The sequence below is a fragment of the Enhydra lutris genome, unplaced genomic scaffold, assembly GCF_002288905.1.
Source record: "Enhydra lutris kenyoni isolate GAN:26980312 unplaced genomic scaffold, ASM228890v2 scaffoldscaffold76, whole genome shotgun sequence".
In the NCBI taxonomy this organism is placed as follows: domain Eukaryota; kingdom Metazoa; phylum Chordata; class Mammalia; order Carnivora; family Mustelidae; genus Enhydra; species Enhydra lutris.
In genome coordinates, this window is record NW_019154160.1 from 5033153 (window position 1) to 5055988 (window position 22836).

The following is a 22836-nucleotide window of genomic DNA, read 5'->3' on the forward strand; positions in this document are numbered from 1 at the left end:
AGGCCCCGGATGCACGCTGGCCCCCTTGCGCTCACCCACAGATGTGCTTGCGTGGTTTCCATTTCAATGGGGATAAAAACGGCGTGTCTGTTGTTTGCTTGTGTTCCGGAGGCCTGACACAGCGGTCCTCCCAGGAGCTGCCATTTCCCACCAAGCGGTCTAGCCGGGGCACCGCCAGGCCGCAGGCAGACCGGGCGCGGCACATACACACCCGCCGGGCACGTACGCTTCACTCGACATGCCAGTGTCCTCGGGCTCCTGATCCCCACGGAGTCTGGAGAGTCAGTGTCAGACTCTCCGAAGAGCAGGTGAACGTGCCTTGGCCCCGGCCCCTGGAGTAGGTCCGGGTGATGCCTGAGGACCTGATTTCAGAAGCTCCCCTTTCCCCCAGGTGAAGCTGATGTGAGGTGGTTCTTAGGCCTCATTTTAAGAAGCTTTGCAGAAGACTGAGAGACGTCAGTCCTCTACTAGGGAGGTGTATCAGACTCATCCCAGGAGCTCTGGAATTAAACACTGGATTCTGATAAGCACAGAGCATAGAGGTTAAAAAACTACTTCTCTAGAAGGTCCTGGTTTCCCGTTCCCTGTCACATCTCAAGCTGAGTTGAGTCCCAGTGTCTATCATGTAAGGACCCAGTCTGGGCTGTGTTGCTCATTCTCTCCCATGGCCGTGAAGCCCGACATGTCTAGTCAAGTCTAAGGCCTTTAGAATAAGGCCCCAACACAGCTAGGGTCCTGTGGAAGAAGACCCAGCCTGCCTGTGAGGCCTAGACTCAAGAGGTGGGACGTGTCTGAAACAGGCTGGCCCCTACCTTCAGGGCGTGAGAAGCCTGTCCAGGCCAGCCTGGGTGGGATCCCTCCCACACCCTGGGCACTTCCTCTCCTGGCACCCGCTGATAATCAGCCTCCCACGGCCAAGTTTTGCTGCAGAGTGCTAGGAAGCTGGACAGACCCTGGCGTAGAAGGGGTGTTGGAAATGGAAGTAAAAATTGAAAGGGAAGAAGAAAAAGAAGAAGAAAGCTAACTCACTGTCATATAGCATTTATTTAATTAAAACATGCTCTGACTAATCCTCCAAACTGTGATCATGGCACCATATTCCACCTAATCAACTAATTTCTGATCAGTCCTAATAGCTAGACAGCTTCAGGTACAGGGGTCTCTTAAGACGGAAGAGAACCAAATCCTAAGACATTTAAAAACCTCTACAGGACCCATCTGAAATTGAGCTTCTTAAAAATCTAGTTGGCAGGCGATGGGAATAAGCCCCATTAATCACCGCGGGTTTGTCTCACTTTGAACTTATTAGTCCAGGTCCTTGTACCCCGAACTGCATACGAAACAGGAGCCCGTCCTCAAACAACATATTTGTCCTCGCTGTGGCATGAGACACTCAAGCCGGGCTTATTTACCAGGCTCGCTGGGAAGTCCTCTGACGGCCCTGGAAAGCCAGCAGTTCCAGAGGCGAAAGCAGACAGACACACAGGCCCCAGGCAGCAGGCAATGCATGAACACACATTCTTCGCTCACTGAACACCCCCCACTCGGCGCTAGCCAGAGAGGGCCACCTGGGACCCATGATGTCCTCCCCCCAGGGAGCGAAAGCGTGAGGTTTCCACGCGCTGCCAGCAGCAAGCACCATGTGATGGGCGTAAAAATGTTCTTTCATTCAAAACCCATCATCTGCCCTTTATTGCCTCCAGCTTTATAGGCATGAAATTTCAACCAAGAACTCTCTCAGGAGTCAAGAGCTATTGCGAGTCGTGAAAATTACAGCCTGGATGAAGCCGTCTGAGCCTCCTGAAGTGGCTAAGGACACTTCTGCCATCTGCCCCAGCTCGCCATTCGCCTGGAGGCTATGCGGAGACGGAGAGCGCAGGACTTCACACTTTGTTCCTCTGGAGGCCAGGGAAGAAGCTGTCCTCTCTGGAGGGAAGCCCACGCTGCGTATCAGACAAGAAGAACCACGTGTTCCATTTCTCGCTCCTTGCCTGTTCCCCCTGAGAACCAGCCACCAACTGTCCCACCCAGCCATACCAACTCTGCTTCCAAGTTGCCGAGGACTGAGTTTTGGTTCTCACGTCTCTGTGCAGAGACGGGCTTTTCTTTTATCTGCTCCCTGCTGTCTTGAAGTGACTAAACTTGAAGAGCGTCTCTTTTAGGGATTATTCAGGCAGTGGGCTTTGTTCCCTGCCCGGGATCTTTGTCTTGCAGCGGTAGCCTCAAAATAATGGAGCCTGGGTCGCCACTGAGCAGCAGGTCGGATTTTCTGAACTTGGTAGAAGAAAGCTATGTGCCGTCAAGGATGACGCTTGAAGGACCACTCTTTTGAAAGATACAGTTAATGGCTCTGTGTTGTTGACTGTTGGACACAGATCAACTTTTCCTGTAATGATACAATGACTGATAACTGCAGATTGTGGCAGATCCATTCCCTTACATGGCTGATGGCACACAGTCCGTGATGTCCCTGGGCAAGAGTAATAGGGACGCCTTTGCCTCAGGTCATGATCCCGGGGTCCTGGGTTCGAGCCTCACGTCATCAGGCTCCCTGCTCAGTGGGGAGCCTGCTTCTCCCTCTGTGCCTCCCCCCTGCTCATGTGCATGCATGCTCTCTCTCAAATAAATAAAATCTTAAAAAAAAAAAAGATGTTAAGTATGTAACCTCGAAGTAGAAGATTCACTAATTTAATTTGCCCCTGTGGCCTCAGCCTATCAGTATTCCAAATAGAGAACCAAACACCCCGTGTTTGTGTCGGTATGGTGTGTACACATTTTTCCAACCAATGTCAGGGTAATTTGTTTGGTTCCCGAATCCCTACTCATGTCAAATATAACAGCAATTTCTGCAATTTTTAGAAAACACATCAACTTCTAGTTAGCAACAGAATGGCATGTTATGGTAAAGAGTGATAAGGTTGTCTGATGTTTCTGGACACTGACAGCTACTATGTTTTACGCTCAGTCCTCTGGACTCTACAATTCTGTGGGATGCCACTAGGCACACCTGAAGGAGGCACACTCTTCTCGGTATTGCAAAAAATCACCCTCTCTTGCTCCTTTCTGACAGATCTCATTTTGGGTGCAGTGCCTGGTGTCTGAGGTGAGTCCTCACCGCCCTAAGACAAACTCATTTTCCCACCCTTGGTCATCATGGTCACAGAGAGCCACGACTTTGTTCTGGCCCAGGGATTATCAGAGAAAGTCTGCTGGGCAGAGGTCCAGAAAAGCAATAAGCCACTGAAGAAAAGAGCACTTCTGACCCCTTTAAAGTCTTCAAGGTCATTGTGATGCATGGAGTTATGGCAGCCTTTTTACCACCAGAAGGTTAAAAAAAAAAAAAAGTGCTTGCTGACTACAGTGGCAAAGACATCAGTTCCCAGCCAGCTGAAGCAGCCTTGGGGGTTGCCTCCAGACTTCCTATTAAATAATTTAATAAAATGTCTTTTTTGCTTAAAGTATCCTAACAGACACAACACAGTAAGTGAACCTGATCAGAATACTAAACAGAAAACCATGAAACAACATAGAAGAGTTTCAAAAAAAATTGCCACAAGAATTCTGGGCATTGTGAATTTACCATTTGTGTACCTAGGGAGTGGAAAGTAATTCTCAGGCTGAGTAAGCTCACACAGCATTTCAGTTATCTAAGCTGCCTGAAAATACATTTGAAGTTCTACTCTAAAACAAATAAATAAATAAACCCCCGAAAAACCAAAAACAAAACAAGACTCAACTTACAGCATAATATGGTAGGACGTGTGAAAATTACTTCAGCAGGACAGTCTAACAGGCTTGGGTAATATATGGTGATGCAAATGAAACACTGCTTAAAAAAATCATTATATAAAATATAATTAAATGATTATATAAAATAATCTTGACAATAATCTGTGTCGAATTCCAGGTAAATCAACAAAACCAGAAAGTGAGTGGGAGAGAGTAAAAGCATATTAATTTGTCACCTGGAGATACATACGGTTTTATTCTTGCCATAAAACCAACACTCCTTTAACTTCAGTGTCTTTATTGAAGTCTTATCAACAGGAAAAGGTACAACTAGTTGACTCCCGTGTAGGAAACAAACTTTCTTAGCCATGGGAGGGGAAAACAACCAACAAAACAGAACCAGCAAAGTAAAACACAACATGTTTTCCAGGTGAGAGAGGAAAGAAAATGGTGAGAAAAACAGGCATGAAAAAAAAAAACCAGCATGACATAAAACATCAGAGAACAGATCTACCATGAACATGGCACAGTGTTCGATTACACTTCGGACAATCAAGTTAGCCTGAAAATAAAAATACAGCGCTGGCTGCGCACTTAAAAAAGACAAACCTTAATCAAAATGACAGCAACGACGCAAAAAGAAAACCAACAGAAGACAATATATCAAGAATAAGCAAAAGTAGGAACAAGCAGGATATTAACATCATAAACAGTAAAATGCCCGGCAAAACAGAAAAACATCAGATGCAATGCCAGAGGGTAATTTTATGTTAATAAAGGTATAATCCATTGAAAATGTATCATTTCTAAGTCCCAAATCACAGCAGTCTAATACATCAAGCAAATATTCTTAGAAATAAACAGAAACCCATCAAACTGTAGTAGGAGTTTCAAATTCTTCTATTGAGTGGATGGTAACAGGGATCAGGAGGTTTCCAGTGCAATTAATCCAGTTGGTTTAAGAGGTGAATTTTGAACTTTGAAACAATGATAGATACTACCGGCCTTAAAAAAAATAAAAATCAGATGTTTATAGAAATGAGAAGGAAAGACTGTAGCCTCTGGAGTCAGACCTCATCTCCGATGGCCGAGGTATGCAACCTGGGGATTCTGTTTCATCAAGTATAAAACCCCATACCAGCAGGAGCACCTACTGCAGAGCTGTTACAGGAATGACATGAGCAACGCCTGTGAAGGGCTGAGCATAGTGTCACTCGACTGCGTGAGCTACCGCGGCCATCCCTGATCTCACACCACAAATAAAGCCCTCCGTGTCCTCCAAGTCAAATCACCATATTGCAATGTCTGACTACTCCACAATGAAGTGGAAGAAAAGAAAAGAAAAGAAAGAAGTTTAAGTTTAAACAGGTAAAAAAGAAAAAAAAATCAATTTCTTATAATTTTGAAACTCTCTCTGAAATAAGCATAGTATTAAAGAATCATCCAAAAGTAGAATTCCAGATGAGTAAGAAATAAAAGGTCGTTTAAAAGGAGGCATAAACAACAAAAATTGTAATGCTACATTTCATAATAGGGAAAATTCAGCCAAAGCGGCTGTCGGAAACAAATGTAACAGACATAAAGTAAACATCCAGTTCTAATGGGGAGGGGGGAGGGCAGAGGAAAGCAGAGGGAAGAAAATATAAAATAACAAAGGCTGACATGAATGTGCTAGAAACAGATAAATCTTAGAATGTACGCGTAATCCCAGCTCTTGGTTCCTAAGGATCGAAGCAAGAAAGGGTAAAAGACAAAGAAGAAGAGAAAGTGGGGAAAAAAAACCCCAGAGAGACAAACCCCTGGCATTTCTAAACAGAAAAGAGATTTAAGTGCATGTGCACACCACACACGCCAATAAATTTGAAAACTGAGCGAAACCTATGATCTTCTGGGAAGATACAAATTATCAAAATTAATTCAAATACAACATAGACAAACCCACCATATGTCGACACCCATGAGAGAATTTTTAAAAGTTACCAAAGGGCTGCTTCGAGTAAAACAAAAATGGTTCTAGGTTCAGATGACTTTTATAGGTGAACTTCAGGAAATAATTCCTTTGTAAATAAGTTTTTCTTAAGCATCTTTTTAAAAGATGACTGTTCTAACATTCATTTTACAAAGTTAGCAGGAACATGAAGCCAAAGCCAGATGAAGGGAAAGGAGGCAGGGAGAGAGGGAAACCACAGATCATTTCAATTAGGAATCTTAATCCAAAACCCAAAATGAAAAGTCGCCAAACTCAGCAATATAGGGAATACGTTCTGGTAGGTTCTCAGAACCAAGTAGTACAGTGACATTTAAAACAGGACTTCCTTTCAAATGAGTGGGCACAAAAAGGTTATTCAAAAATACTCACCCCAACACTGTTACCATTAAAACCGAAAAGAAACAATCCTTACTTCCGTCACCAGAGAACTAGCTAACTAAACATAAAATGGAATATATAAAGCCATTAAAAATGAAAGCTCTATTTAAAATGTTTCCTATGGATCAATGAGTGAAAAAAAAGGGAAATGCCAAACAGCAAATATAGTAACGTATTTTTATATAATTACATGCATCTAACTATCGGAGGATAATATAAAAGACAGATCAGGGAGGGCATTCACAAGAATGCTAATGCTTATCCCTGCCTACTGAGATTTTTAGATCAGGTGAAATTCCTTTTAACTTTCTGGTATGATTTCCTTTGGGGGGGCAGTAATATACGCAAATGTGTATCTACTTTTTAAAAGCTAATGTCAAAAGGAAAGGAAATGGTTAAGGAAATTCAGAGTCCTTTGAGGAGGTCTGATACAAGCTGTCCTCTGCAAGAGCCTTCTGGGTGGCTCACTACTGTTTAGATGAAACAGGGGCAGATTTGCTGAAGATACAGTCTGCCAACCGTGGGAGGGGTGTCACCGCCACCCCCAGCAGCCACCCTGTCATCTGTGTCTCACCCTGAGCTCCTCGGGGCTGGGACTGCTTATATCCCAGCAGAGACAAGTCCTAGTGCCCTCTGCCCTTCGGGAGGCTGTGACAAAAGTGCTGAGATGGGACACCACCGTGCACTGCTGGACCCTCTTTACAAATGGGGTTCTAGAGTCAACAGGGCCAATGGAGCCATTTTTTAACAGGAGCCACCAAATGAGATCTAGATCTGCTCCCCAGGCAAGCGGCGGAGGGGAAGGGAGTTACAAAGTGTATCAGCAGCTGCACTCAGTGCTGACCTCCAGGGTAACTCCAGAAGCCTTCCAGGAGGTCAAGCTGCTTGAAGACTGTTCCTGGGGTCTCTACTCCCCTCTCCAACCTCTCCTCCACCATCTAATACACCTGAGGGCGAATACGTCTGCTAACCTGGTTGTCTTCATCTCAACACTGTGTAATGCAGCAGAGGGCAGGCTCTGGTCCCTCCAGGTCTAGGTGCTGGTCATCATGTGGCAACAGAAGGACACTTACTTTGTACTCTTCTTTATTGACCTACGAGTCCATAATTCCTGATCTACACTCCCCAAATTTGAAACTCTTAAAAAAAATAACAAAAAACCCAACTCATATCCTATTTGGGGGCAAAACCTGAGCCCACCTGAATTCATCTGGCAAGTAAAGCATGACCTGGACTGAGATCTACCAGCTTTGTTCATCTCGCTTCATGTGACTGCTCATTAAGTTTTCCCGCAAAAATATTAGCATTTAATTACGAGGTATTGCCCCAGAATTAAGGATATTATGTAATAAATCTATGTACTATCTATCTGGAGTGAAAAAAAAAATCGGAATTCCTCGGGAGTTTAAGTGAGGGACTGGGGAGCTGTCTAAGCACAGATAGTCTCTATCCCCAAGAAGCTTACTAAATACCGGGCGAAGAATGTATGAGCTCTGAAACGAGGGAGCCCCTCTAGCACACAAGGGGAATGGGCTGCAGGGGATGTCAGCTGGGGGCAGGGAGTCCCTGGCATGGGCCTGGTCGGAGGTGGTCTTTTGGAAGAAGCAAGGTGAGCTGTGTCTTGAAGGATGAGCAGAGGGAGGAGGCAGAGCCAGGCCAGGGGGCGGGGGTCAGAAGGGAATTATGCTTGTTAGGGTCTTCTGTGACTTCTTGCATGGGAAGGAGCAGGCAGGAGTGGTGCCTGGGGAGGCGGGTCCAGACAATGCCCAGAGTCACGAGTCACCGGAGGGAGGTGCTTGCAGCAGGTCTGAGGGGAGGAGTCAGGGACTAGGCAGAGGGTGGCAAGAAGAGGAAGGAGTTCATTTGAAAGGGAGGCCAGAGGAAGAGAAAGGCACTCCAAGCCATGTGGGCTGTTCACAGTCCCAGGGATCTGTCCATGTCAGACAGCCTGAACCACACAGGCAGGGCTCTGTTTTCCTTCCAGCTCAGAGCAACAACTGGGAACTTCTCTGGGGTTAAAACGTAGTACTTGCATATGAGTACCAAGAGGAAGAACCATGTTGGCCTTTGCACTTAACAGGAGAGAATATAAAAATTATCAACTATAAAAAGGTGTTGGTTTCAAGGGTCACAGTGTAAGTACTGGAGGAAATTCAATAATCACCATAAGGGAGAAAAATTCCATGGAGAACAAACCTATTAACACGGAAGCCATTTTTGTGATCAGAAGTATCTCTGGGCTTAGTGACACATGTTCAGGGATGGATAGCAGAATAGCTTTAAATACCACAGAGAACTGTTTCAAAATCCCAAAGGCTTGTGCCCTGAATTCCAGATTGTCACATATCTCCACTGCTCACTTGACCCTTCCACTTGGATTGAAGGGTCCCCCCAGTCCTTGCTCCCTGACCACAGTAGACGTTCATGTAGCGTCTACTGTGTGCTGAGGAACTTACAAGGGTTAACTCCTTCACCCTTCACCACGGTCCCATGAAATGTCCACCACCATAGTCCCAATTTACACCTGATGGAAGTGGCCCAAGGTGCTCAGGGATGCGCCAAGGGAATGCGAGGATTCGAACTCGGGCAGTCTGGTGGAGGCACCCCCGCCCCCAGCACTCCCACTCCTCCTCGCAGTAAAGGGCCTTCTTCAGGCAGCTCAGACAAGGACCCTGGCCTCAACCTTCGCACTCTGCAGGCTACCGTTCAGCCTCCTTCTTGTCCCTACCTTCAAAATGCATCCATTATCCAACCACTTCTCACCAGCTCCTCTGCTAACCCCCTGCTCCGAGCCACTGTCAGGGTCACTTCCATGGGTTTCCTGGATTCTGTCTTTGCATCTTCCACTCCACCCCCAATAAGCCTGGTCTTAACACGGCCACCTTTAAAGGAAGGATCCTTTACACACCTAATTCAGATGATGTAACTCTGCTCTAAACCCTGCAGTGGCTCCCATCTCTCTCAGGGGAAAACCCAGGGTCCTTATAATAAGTCTCCAGGCTTCCCAGATGCCCTGACTCCTGCCACATCTCCTACTCCCCCTGCACAGCCACGCCGGCTTCCTGGCCGCCCTGATGTGCCTGGCGCACTCCTTCTTCAAAGAACTTTCCCTTGCCATGTCCCCTGAAGGGAACCCTTTCCCCACTATCCAGAGGACGCTGCCTTGTCCTTCCCTCAGATCTTTGCCTAAATGCCTTCCTGTCAGTGAGAACCTTCCCCAATAACCTATTTATATTTTTCCCATTTTACAGAGACATAATCTGTGCACGGCACAATGACTCGACTTAATATTGTGAAGTCATTACAACAGTTAGCTTAGCTGACATCCATCATCTCATATAGATACAAAGGAAGGAAAGAAGGAAGACATTTAGTTTTCCTTGTGATGATGACTCTTAGGACCTACTCCCTTAGCACATTTCAAACATAGCATACTGACTAAATTAATAAATTTATTTAATTAAATACTGACTAAATGATTTAATAAAATTTTTAAATAAATAAAAATAAAATAAAAATATATAAAAATAAAATAAATGAAATAAAAATATAAAAATATAATTATTTTTTAATAATTAGTTATTTAATAAAATACTGACTAAATTAATAAATAAACACAGTGCTGACTAAATTCATTAGGCTGTCTATTCCATCCCTAGTACTTATTTCTAACTGGGTGTTCTATCTTTTGATCATCTGCCTTCAATTTTCCCCCCACCCCTACCTCTGGTAATCACAAATCTAATCTTTTTTCTTTTTCTATCTATTTGTTTTTCTTATTCCTTTCCTTTTTTTCTTTTTTTTGATTCCACCTACATGTGATATCAGATAATATTTGCCTTTCTCTGTCTGACTTATGTCACTTAGCATAATGCCCTCAAGGTCCATCCATGTTGTCACAAATGACAGGATTTCCTTCTTTTTTATGGCTGAGTAATATTCGTGTATGTGTGTGTGTGTGTGTGTGTGTGTGTGTGTGTGAGAGAGAGAGAGAGAGAGAGAGAGAGAGAGAGATTTTATCTGTTCATCCATCGATGTACACTTAACACTGCTCCAGGTATTGGCTTTATAAATAATGTTGCTAGAAACATAGGGGTGTATGGGTGTAGCTATCTCTGAGACAGTGATTTCGTTTCCTTTAGATAAATATCCAGAAAGAGAATTATTGGATCATAGGGTGGCTCTATTTAAAAAAAATTTTTTTTTTTTATAGATTTATTAGCGAGAGGGAGACAGAACACGAGCAGTGGGGAGGGGCAGAGGGAGAAGCGGACTCCCCACTGAGCAGGGAGCCTGATGCGGGGCTTGATCCCAGGACTCTGGGATCGTGACCTGAGCCAAAGGCAGAGGCTTAGCCGACCAAGCCACCCAGGTGCCCCTTTATTTTTTGTTTCTGAGGAACCTCCATACCGTCCTCTATAGTGGCTGCATCAATTTATATTCTTATCAACAGTGCACAAGAGTTCCTTTTTCTCCACATCCTGCCCAACATTTCTTATTTCTTGTCTTTGCGTGACAGTTCTTTTAACAGGTATGAGATGATACTTCATTGTGGTTTTGATTTGCATTTCCCTGTTGATTAGGAACGCTGAGCACCTTTTCATGCACCTGTTAGCTATTCATGTATCTTCTTTGGAAAAATGTTTATTCAAGTCCTTTGCCCATTTTTAATTAAATTATATATTAAATTATATATATTAATTATTAAATATTTTGTTATTAAGTTGTATGAGCTCTTTATATATTTTTTTATATTAACCCCTTATCAGATATAGGATTTGCAAACATTTTCTCTCATTCTGTTGGTGCCTTTTCATTTTGTTGGCTGTTTCTTTTGCTGTGGCTAAGCACTCAATGGACCTTTGACCTTGACTATCACACTGTCTGACCCCACCCTTCTTTTATTTCTCTGTATTGCCTTTAAAATGTTATTGACTTTAACACTTATTTTACTGTCTTCTAACCTCCCCCACCCCCATGCAATGTAAGCTCTAGGAAGGCAGCCATTTGAAAAAAAAAAAAAAAAATCAGTTTTGTTCAACGACGTTTCCCCAGCGACCAGAAAAATACCTGTGACACAGTAAGTCCTCAAATGCTTGCTAAATGAATGCATGAATGCAAGCGTCAAAAGAAATCAGTGCTGAATATAAAACTTCAAACCTGAGTGCAATTTTCCTATTGGGATATTTCCTTCTTTTAATAGACTCAAATTTCCAAAGATGTGGATTTTCTTTTTCTCTCATCACTGTCAGATGGAGGAAATCACAATGGATTCGGTATAGTTAAGATGCGTGTTATTTTAAAAGTCTGTACTTCTAATTTTACAGCTTGGGATGGAGATGTGGGTTCTCATAGGCTCCACCGCTAACACCTAATACTCCAGGACACATGTGAAGTGGTCAGTCACATCGCTGAGCAGGCAGGCATTGATGGGTTAAGGACACAGGTGCCATCGAGGGGTGACACTGCTTCTTTCCAGCTCATCAAAAAGACGCAAGCAATCTCTGAAATCGTATTGTTTCAGAAAAGTAAAATATACAGCCCAAGGGGCTGAGAAGGCTGAAACACAGTTTATCCTGTTTTGACTATTTCCTAAAATATATAAAATCCTCCTACTAAAAAAGAAAAGAAAAATTTTTACCAGTTACATGGTGATGGTGAAGCAACACGTTCAAGTGAGTGGCCAACAGACAAGGGTTGGCTCAGACCCAAAGATTCATCTCATTTACCAACAACTCGCTGATGACCCCCATTTTTCTTGCTCTAATTTCTTTCTGAAATAGGCAGAATCCCCGTTTCAAAGTTATTTCCTCGGCCGTTCTTGGTCAACAGCGACGCTCTCCAATGTCGTGTTTGCACGAGAAGACCCACTTACCCCTCAGCACAATGGAGGCATTCATACAGAGAAGGCTGAAAGTCTGCCCTCAATGGCACACACATATCAAGAGTCAAGCTTAACAGAACAACAATTCAGTCCTTGCTCAAAGCAGACTTCTCATATACACAAGCTGCTGGTCACGTAAAATAACAATACAATAATAGCCTGTATCTGTGTAGCTGTTTGCAGCTTATGAAGTCTTTCACAGATGTGCGAGCCTAATAGCAACGGGTAAGATGGAGAGGGCATGCATTATCGAGGTTTTTCAGATAAGAAACCCAGAGGTTACAGAGACTATTCTGACCTTAGTCGGGGAGTTAAGTGACAGAGCCGTTAACCACTCAAGTCCGCAGCTATTTCTACTTGTTCTCATTTGTGATTGGCAATGCTGTTCAGGACAAAATTTATGAACTGTCAAGATTCAGACTGAGTTTGGATTCTAAATAGGACACTCAGGTTTTGTTTTTTTTTTTTTTTTCCTGTTTTCAGTGATTGTAAAGTTCTTTGGTATAGACCAATCTACCCGCTAAAAGGAACTAGAAATTGTGGATGAAACACGTCAAAAAATCTCTCTGAAGGCTGGAGAGTTCATGAGGCAGCTGGGTGTTACAGGGGTAGGTTCCCAGAAAGAAGAGAGGCCCCCAGAGTAAGGCCAGGGTTCTCTGATCCTCTTCCCCTCAAGCAGTGTGAAGCCATGAGACTGGATAAGCTGAGCAGAAGTGAGGGCTTTGCAGGTGGGGACAGAAGCCAAGGTTCTGCAGGTGGCCTGGAGTTGCAGAGCCCAAAACTGGAGTTCAGGTCTTGCCAAGGAAAAGGGGCTGTAATAAACATCCTGGGCTTCCAGGTGGCATCCCAAAGGGCTACTTCCTAGTAGAAAAAGAGAACTGGAAACTCAGCAGAGGTCTATGAAAGGCTGAAACCCAGCTTTATGCCAGCTCAGTTTCAGACCTGACCCAGGTGATCTGCCCTATTTTAACTGTCTTCTAGGAGCAAAACTAACTCCTCTTTGGTGATGAAAACACCAGCTCGGGCCTTTAAATATTTCTATATTTGTTCTTACCCAACAAAAAACATTAGCTAAAATTAAGAAACCAGCAGATGGACTTAAAAGCAAAACAGATAGAGCAGAGGAAAGAATTAGTGAACCAGAAGGAAGGCCAATAGGACTATACTTAGATTAAAGCACAGGAATAAAAAAGAATAAATAATATGGAAAAGAGCACAAGAGGGGCAAGGACATTTAGAAATCTCTAACGAAGACATAATTAAGGCCCAGAGGGAGAGAGAGAAAACATGGAGCACAAGCAAAACTTATCAAAGACACGAAGCTACAGATTCAGGAAATCTACAAACCCAAACAGGTTCAATACAAAGGAAACACTTAGGCATATTTCAGTGAAATTTATGAAAACGAAAGACAAAGAGAAATCTCTTTAAGGCAGCTAGGGAAAAAGTTAAAATGCCTGCAAAAAAAAAAAAAGCACTACAGTAAGATCAACAGTTGATATTTTACCAGAAACAATGGAAGCCCGAAGACAACAGAAAGACCACAGAAAGGTGCCCAAAGTACTGTCAACCTAGAATTCTAAATTCAGTGAAAATACTTTTCAAAACTAAAAGTGAAATAAAGGTGCTTTCAGACACATAAAAGGATAGCATTCCTTGCCAGGAAAGTGGTACTAACAGAAGTTCTCAGGCAGATGAAAAACGGTCCTGGGGGAAAAATGAAAATTATAGGAGATGAGGAAAAATGGAAACACAAATATGCGAATAAACAGAAAGGATATTTACTGCATGAAAAAACAGAAGATGTCCTGTGGAGTTACACATAAAGAGAGAACGAAACCATATGATAAAAGAGACCATCAAGCAGGAGAGAGGAAAGCTAATGGGAGAAAGAGCTATAAGGCCCATGCACTGTTTGGGAAATAATACAATTATTCACTTACGTTAGATTCTCTTAAGTAAAGAATGCGACAAGCTAATAGAGAGGGAAATACTTACATCAAAAGAAGCAGAAAAGAGGAAGAAAAAGAACACAAAGCAGGTGGCCAGAAGAGGACACTGACAGAGGGATGCTAGCATTAAACCCAAATGTGTCAGAACTTGTACTAAATGTAAAAGGACTAAACAGTCTAAATAAAAGACAAGATTATTGAAGTGGATAAAAATCCAAAACCCAACTAGCTGCTACTTACAGAAGATACGCTTTAAATGTAAGACCAAAAAAGGCTGGACATGAAAGCACGGGAAAAAACAGACAACAGAAACCACTAAGCCAAAGAAAGATGGGGCAGTTCTACCAATACCAAGCACGACAAAAGCATTCCTAGTGGTAAAGAGGGCATTTCATGATGATACAAGGGCCGGGCTGCCCAGAGGATAACGGCCTCTCATAACGGGTCTAAAACCCAAAGAAAAGAGGGCAACGGAACACAACCTTCAGCTGGCTGGTTGCCCTTCCTGGACTGTGCGACTGTGTATCCGCCAGCCTCTCCCTCTGCACCGCTAACTCCTCGAGGGCCGGGAGGGAGGACCTTCCTGTTCATCACCGTAGTCCCAGGATGTTGGTGGAAAGGGAACCAAAGAATAAAGAAAACAAAATTACATGACTCATTTAGGACTGTGCCATCTCTAAAACCCAGAGTCATAGCCAGGGAAACTGAGCCATGTGCGTGCACAGCCACTCGGGGATTCAGCTTTCAAGATGTTGGTACCGATCTTTTAAGAGGAGACCTCCACCGGGGCTGTCAGAGCCACTAACAGAAGCAGACAATCTTCACTGTCTGTGCCTTATACTGTCTCCCAGTCTAGGGCATTCTTTATTTTAGATGCCGATAAGGCCTCAAATAGTCAGAAAAGGGGAACGCACAAAGGGGAAAAGAAGAGTAGCCTGTTGTTGGAGCTGGTTTTACAAAACACTACAAATAAAAAAGAAGCCAATAAACACAAGACAAAAGAAGCTGGTGAACAGAGGCAGGGCTGTGGTTGGAATTGTGCACACAAAGGGGCAAGTCAGGCCCCAGGATGAGGTGGCGGAGAGCCTTGCCACCGGCTGCCCCCGACTGTCCACCCACATCTCTCCGGTGGGAACGGACACGGGGCGTGTTCTTCCATTACGTTCCTATGGGGCGCCTGAGACTGGAGGGAGAGAAACAAAAACCTTGCTTCTCTTCAACTGAAGACTCCGGACTCCATCAGCAGGTGGCTGGCAGAGGGCCAGGCGTTTGGCTCTGAGTCTCCAGCTCTGACTGCTTTTTAGGTACATTTAAGTTTCAGGCTGGGATTCGTGCCCGAAAACCAGGAGCAGGAGAAAGGCACCCATGAAGACCGATGACAAGGTGGCCACGCTGGAGATGGAACTCTGGGTGGGCAGTCAGGTACCTGACACCTCGGTTCCTCCACCAACTGGCGTGTGCGGCCGCGGGCAAGGGGCCCAGCTTCTGAGGCACAGCTCGCCATCCACCCTGCGGAAATGTGGTCAATGTCACAGCCTCCGAACGGTAATGTGCCTGGACTTCCAGGGGCTCAGGGTTCTAGATACAGGTGGTGCCTCGGTGGGGCTGGGGTACCCCAAGTGTCTGCCACGCCCTAAGGGTACTCCTGCTGACAGCAGGACGAAGGGGTAAACCACCCCCAGCCAGCACGGGGTCAGCCACTCTGCCTGCTGGGTGAGGCCCCAGAGCTTTCAGGAGCCGGCTCTCTGGAGACTGGTGGATGACATCACCCACAGAACGATCTCCCTCCGTATTTGGCGGGAGTGCTAGCAGATTAAATACAGTCAGTGTGTGCATAACAGGCCGAGCACGGGCCATGACGGATAAAATGCCCAATAAATATTCTGCTATCGTGATTATCGAACAGACTTTAAAGGCTTGCTGGTGTGCTAAGCCAGCCTGCCTCAGCCCCACTGGCCACAAATGCCCCCAAGGCACTTGAACTTAGAGCACGCCAGGATGGCGGGACAGAGGTTGTGCAGCTGGATCTGCAAGGCAGGTGGCCAGACATTCAGGGGTCTGAGCCCTGCCGGGCTGTGGAGGAGGCAGCTACCACGTCGGGAGGTCAGCTGCGTGTGTTTGTAACACATTCGTTTGATAAGAAAAATGTGAAATGACAACGAAGCCCTGGGCCTGCCTAAGAACGCCCCCACCTTCAAGCACCCACTCACGAGGAGCTAGAGTCCCTGCAGAGACGCACTTCTCCTGTTTCCCTGGACCCTCTGCTCTCCTAAAAATCAAACCCTGAGTCCTATGACCATCGCCTGCAGCTGAGCATCCCTCTAAGCGGCTGAGTTTATGTAGAAAACTTTTTCTTGGCTTCCACTCTGTTTATTCTTACTGAGCCACAATGAGAAGTTCAGATCGTATCTTTCCCCACAACGCTTAATCCCGATCGGCTGCTCTTAAAACAGCTGACATCAATGCGGACGTTCTTGCCAGGATAAACAGCACAGCCCTTGACTTAAAGGCCTACCCTCTTGTTGAAATTTTTCAAAAAAATAAGTTAATTAAAAAATAATAGTAATAACTAAATAAAAGAAAGGAAGGAAGAATGGCCCCCCCCTCCAGAGTCCTGATCTTTGTGTTTGGGCAGCATCACGGCCAGACACTTAAAACACTGGTTCAAAACACAGCCCTTCGGTGATGATCTTGAAGGAAACCAAACCAAACCTTACAACTCTTAATTTATGGACTGAGTAAAAACAGTGTTTTCCCGATTTAGAGCCTGCCAGATGAATCCATTAGGCGGGCAGCTTGGACACACTTCTCTCTGAGAGAAGGGTCCTTTGTGGGATGCAGTTGAGACAGCCCGGTTCTCAGGAGCAGTGTTCCAGTGTTAGACTCAAAAATGTTTCAAAACCCTTCATTTTTAAACTTAGTGATCAAAGGAGAGGGCGGTGACACAGAGAGAAACTTTCTGATCGTTAAACTCTTGCAACCTGAGCAAAATTTGTTCTTTTTCCAAGAACCTCTCGTTTTTCGGCAACTTGAATAAATAAATGAGAAGGAATGGTGTTTGGCTGACAGGGAAAAGAAGAAAACAAGATAATAAGGTTTCTCCCCCTGAAGGTTTATTTGATTTTACTTCTATAAACAATTTTAAAGCAAACCAGCTCCAGCTTTCCCCAGCAGACAGAACGATATTCTATAAACTTCTTGGGTTGCACTTGATTTCCAGGCTGGACTTTGCCATCAGACACATCGCGAGGCAAACAAAACAACACACGCTCAAATGTAAACCAAAAACAAACACCACAAAACCCTTCTGCATTGGGTGCTGGCAAGGCTTTGTCATACCCTTACTCTAAAAAGGCAACAAGAGTACTTTTCCACTTCTCATGGCCCACAGGAAACAGTGAGCGGTCTACCATGTTGGACCATCCTCCAAGTGTTAGTGCCGGCTTCACATTTACAGCCAAAATGTCCATGGTGGACCAGAGCTTGGTCTTTGGGTCTCTCCTTATTTCTGTCTGTGTTCTCTGGACATGACGTCCAACGCATGGTTTTAAACACCATCTGCACACAGACCATTCCCAAATTCACACTGCCACCAAGGCCTTTCTCCTGCACACCAGACACACATCCATCTAGAAGTGTGTCTGGAATGGAACACGTGCACACGTTAGTTCCGGGTGCACCCCCCACAGCGGCTCCACTCAGCTTCCCCCATCTCACGTAAAGGCATCCCGTCTTTTCCTTCGTTCTAGCATAAAACTTGGCGCGCCACCCCTCGTCCAATCCATTAGCGTGTCCCGCTGGCTCCCCCTTCAGTGCACATGTATCGGGATCTTTCCCAGGCTGCTCCAGCATCATCTTTTGCTGGGCCAGTAACAATAGGTTCCCAGAGGCAGGAGAGGGAAGAAACCAACGGTCCGAAAGAGCACTTTCAAAATTCCCATCAGTTTTTTAAAATTTACTTTTGGTCTTGATAGCTTATTTGAGATTTCAAGTAACATTAAATGAGGTAGAGAAGCTTTTTTTTTTTTTTTTTTTTTTGGATTGGAGAAACTGTATTTCAAGGACAGCATGGGCTTCTACTTTCTAATTTCTAAGGGTTTCCTGTATGTCAGATCTAGGATTTCACTCCCGGCAGCTTTTCGAGGCTTCCTGCTTCTCTGTATTTTTTTTGGCGCAGAATTTTTTTTATACACATAAAAATGTAATTAAGACATACCCAAATGTGTGGAGTTTTGTTTTGTTTTTGTTTTTGCAAGGCTCTGAGCCCCTGACCCCTTGTATCTGTCCCACACGACAGACAACAAGGATGCTAACTGCAGTGCTTTCCAGGCCAGGAGGAACATAAACATGGTGGAATTATTTGGGGTTCATCTGATTTCCACTGTTTAAAACTCTCCCTTTCACTCTCCTTTATTCTTTTATGACTGTTAATATCACTAATGACTCAGTGGGCGCTCGCCATATGTCAGGCTCTGTGCTGAGTAACACACTGGCTCAACACATACGCGCCGAGCTTACTGGGTGCAGAGAGTCATCCCGTCCGGGCACGCTCTCACTATTCTGAGGAGCAGAGACAGAGGAAGGCATAAATAAGTCAAACGCATGGTGTGTAGGGGGTGATATGAGCTATGGAGAAAATCAAGGGCGTGGGGGATTAGGAATGCTGGTGTGCGGCCAGGAGGCTGCACTCTTAGGGGAGGCCGTCAAGGTCAAGGGCCTCCTTGCTGACGTGGCCCCCGAAAAAAATCTTGTGGGAGGAGGAACCAGCCCTTGTGAACATTCTGTTTAATCCTTACGGAAACCAGAGGTGACTGTGTGACATCATCGTACAAATGATAAAGGCCACAGAATTAAGAACCGGAGAGTCTGGGATTGTGACCAAGATCTGTGGGACTCCAGACACCTTGGTCATAATGAACCATGCCCGTTGCTTTCAGATTTATCCCAAGTGAAGGCTGAATCCAAAGGTTTCCATAATCCCAGACCAAGGGGGATACCGCAGAGGCAGATAAACAAAAACGTGACATTTGTGCAGAAGGTCAAATGCCTTAATTGCTATTAGAGAAACAGCGGGGGGTGGGGGAGGGGAGTCACAGAGTAACTTGATCTCCTTAACTTGACATTTAATAGGAGCAGTTCTCCTCAAGCTCACACTTTGAGGACAGCGCGCTGGCTCAGTTCCAGGCATCCGCCGGACTTGGGCAGACTTTAATTTAGCTGAAGTCAAACAAACGGGGAAGGCATCCCAGCTGTTCCCTGAACACATGCAAACGAACGTCACACGGTAGCTGGAACTCAAACTGGCCCCCCCAGCCCTCCCAACACATCCCACCGTGAGATGAAGTGTCAAATACCTGTTTGGACGAAGTCCTATCTCAAAAACTGTAAAGGAGGGACGTCTGTCTATATATGGTCTGGGGGACTGTTAGGGGCTCGCACTGGAGGCAGAACCACTGCCCAGACCCTGACGAGCCGTCAAGAGAGACACCACCTTCTCGCGGCTCTAAAGAAAAGACTACAGAAGAAGAGCCCCAGAGAAAAACACTCATACCCAAGCAGAGCAGTGACACACGTACCACCTTGTCGAGACGGGGCTCCAAACAGTGGAGTCCAGCCACCAGGGGAGGTTTCCAAGCTCGAGTCCGCTCGATCTCTAACCACTCTCTTGGGTTTAGGCCCAGCCCCTCTTAAAAAGCCACATTGCCCCTTTCTGGCCTTAAGTTAGCTGCTCCTAGTCACTGGGCAAGTTCTGACACAGCTGGAGCCTCCCTGTTCTCTGTGCCATGAGGACCACCTTTGTGTCCCACGCCACGAGGCTGGTGGGTGGCATGAGGGTGTCCCAAGGAGCGTCTGACACAGGCCAGTTAGCCTGGAGATGGTTAGTGGTGGGGACCCAGGCACCCAGGACCTCTCCCGACACAGGCAGGCATGTCCATGCCCCAGGGTGGCACACAGAGCTTTGGGACTTTTAGGGTCCCACAGCCTCCATGTGGCTTCCCCAGGGTCCTTGGATCCCAGGTCAGCAAGCCCTATTTTAGAGAGGGTGCTAACTTAAGTGCTGACTTGAACCAGGGCTGCAGGGTCAGGACTGCCCGGAGAAAGGACGGTTGGATCACAGTAGACATTAAACAGTATTTTGGACTGGATCTAGAAAAATGGTAAGATTTTAACATTACGTATCACATACATTTACACATCGGTCATGCGTTTCCTACATTCAATCTATCACACACACACACCGCACCCTTATTACTTCCGCAGTCCACCTGGCAGTTAACTGTGCCTACACAGTTAGGTCACGTTCCCCTGAAAGGAGGAGAGCAAAAAAAAAAAAAAAAAAAATACTTTCCACATATGCTATGGACTTAGAAAACAAGGGCAAACTGTAAGATGTGTCCATGGGTGATGTCATTGACTTTCGTCTCTCATCAGCACACCCTCCTCTCAATCCCCAGGCGCTCACCCAGAGCGACAGGATTCCTGGCTGGCTCCCTGCAAGCCTAGGGTGGGCTATCACAGCCTCTTCCCTGTCCTTCTTTCCAGAGGCCTCCAGCTCAGGACCTGTCCCTCCTTGGGGTCTTTCCTGGCCTTCCTACCTCCTAGGGGGCCCAAATGCACTGATTTGCAACACACTGTCCAAGCCTCAGGGGGCTGTACCCCCCTGCTTCCTGGTGCATCGGTCATCTCCCACACCCCGCACCCCCCAACCAGGACAGGACAAGACTTTTCTGGCTGGAGTCCCAGGACCCAGACACAGAGTCCGAGTCACAACAGATGTACATCCATGACGTGCCATCCCTGACAGAGGGAGGACTCCCCAAGTCACTCAGTGAGCAGCCCCCAGGAAAACAGCTGCCCTCCGATGCGGCTGCCTATTCTCTAACTATCTGGAACAAGATGATTCCCCAGCGAAGCCCGTGTGAACAGCCTCCCAATCAGAGCTTCCTACCAGCAAGGCTGGGAGGTCAGAGCAAGGGCCAGGGATATCACTTTGCTGGTAAGTGGTGATGAACACACGTTAGGATGCCTGGAGACCTCGTCGGCGAAGCCTGATGAACCCTGGGGTGCCCTCCCCCCGCAACTCCCAGATCTCCGAAGAATCAAGAGAAGGATGCAGACGAGAGCTCCTGGTGTGGTCAGAGGTCACCCTGTGCCTCCTGTCTCACTCTCACACCTACCCTGCTGGGCTGTTTCTTTCCCTTTTCTAGTCTCTACAGCATTTCCGACTTAACACTGTCCTAATAAGCAAGAATTCAGATTTTCTTCCTGCCGACGAAGTTGCTGAATGATGGAAAATGATGCTTGTGTGTGCACAGATTTTAGAAAAGACAAGTGATGAGTGGACATGACAGCAGGAACACAACTTTCCCCTGCTGACTCCCACGCTCTGGCCAGTAACCCACAGCCTCCAGATGCTGCCTCGGGCCATCCAAAAGCCTAGAATCTGATCCCAAATGGGCCTGTCACTTCCCGCGGGTGAAGTCCCATGGCCGTATGCCCCAGAACTTTTCCAGCTTCACCACCCGTAGAAGGCACAACACACGGTCAGCTGCCCAGAGGAACGGGAAAATGTGAATGGCCCAGTGAAAGCTACTTACTGGGCTGTGGGAAGAAAGCAAGTGAGGCCCCCAGCCCACTCCCAGCTCCGTACTTACTGGTCATGTCTGGTGTCAGGTATGGCTCTGTCCATCCGCAGCTTATCACTTTCCACCTGGTTGAATTTGTTGCGGGCGTAGGGGTCCTGCCCAGAGCGGACCATCGTCCCTCCAACGTAAGCTTCCTGGTTGAAGTCCCGCCACCGCACTTTTCCTGCAAGGAGCAGAGCAGAGGGTGTGGGACCAGGGGAAATGAGCCCGGGGGGGCCCGCACGCACCATGGGAACAGTGCAGCCTTAGGAATTAGTGCCTAGGGCTTCCTCTCCTGGCAATCGTCATCAGCAAACGAGCTGAAAACAGCCCAAGCGAGCACCGCCATGTCTGTCCACTGGACAGTGTGCAACCTGGAAGTCAGAGACGTGGACCTCAGGTGTGGTCTCGCGAACAAGAGTCTGTGCCAACCAAAGCCTGAGTAAGCACGGTGTTGCGCACACTTTGTGACAGAGGAGATTTATATCTGCTTGTCCCACCTTTCCAGGGATTACGGTAATGCCCCAACGTACCTCACATACGGTGAAAGAGATAATGTCCAAATTAACTAATTAATTTATTTTGGGAGAGAGAGACACACAGAGTGCGTGCACATGAGTCGCAACGGCAGGGGCAGAGGGAGACTCTCAAGCCGACTCTGTGCTCAGTGTGGAGCCCAACGCGGGGCTCGATCTCACGGCCCTGAGATCGGGACCTGAGCTGAAACCAAGACTGGATGCTTTCACGGATGGGACCACCCTGGTGTCCCAAAGAAATAAACATTTAAACCAAGAATGACGCCCCCGAGCACAGGCTGTCCGAACACCCCTCGGTGAGATGCCTTGAGGGATTCTTCTTGCAGCTGTTGCCATGTCTGACCCAGCCAGGGGGACACAGAGCCATTCCTACACCACCCAGCACACGCGTCGAGAGGGAATGAGGCGTGGTGGCCCGTCCGCATGTGCAGTGCCCGGCCCACGGCCAGATATGCAGCCGCCGCCCCACAAGGCCAAGCACGGGTTCTCCAGGAACATGACAGTGGAGCGGGGCGCTTTGACTGGGATCTGGTATAGGGACCATGTTGGCGGTAGCCTGGGATCTAGGAGCAGGAGCGCTGCGGGGCGGGGTGGGCCTGGGCAAGCCTGGGCGCAATGAGGGCAGAACCTGGAGAAGCAGGCGACGGCCTCCGCACTCTGAGGGAAAGAGGCGGAAGGAAAGACAGACTCAAAGCAAAGATAAAATTCAGGACCCAATGTCCACTATGGCTTCAGACGGCCG

At 46.5% G+C, this 22836-nt stretch overlaps 1 protein-coding gene across 1 annotated transcript in view; it reads right to left on the bottom strand.

Moving 5' to 3' along the window:
* The window catches only part of LOC111160477 (polypeptide N-acetylgalactosaminyltransferase 2-like), a 64655-nt gene extending 42909 nt beyond the window's left edge, over window positions 1–21746 (bottom strand). The window contains exon 1 of the mRNA XM_022523619.1: window positions 21589–21746. Coding sequence (XP_022379327.1) covers window positions 21589–21692 — 104 coding nt within the window. The 5' untranslated portion in view covers window positions 21693–21746. The remainder of the gene's footprint in view (window positions 1–21588) is intronic.
* Window positions 21747–22836: the final 1090 nt, after the last annotated feature.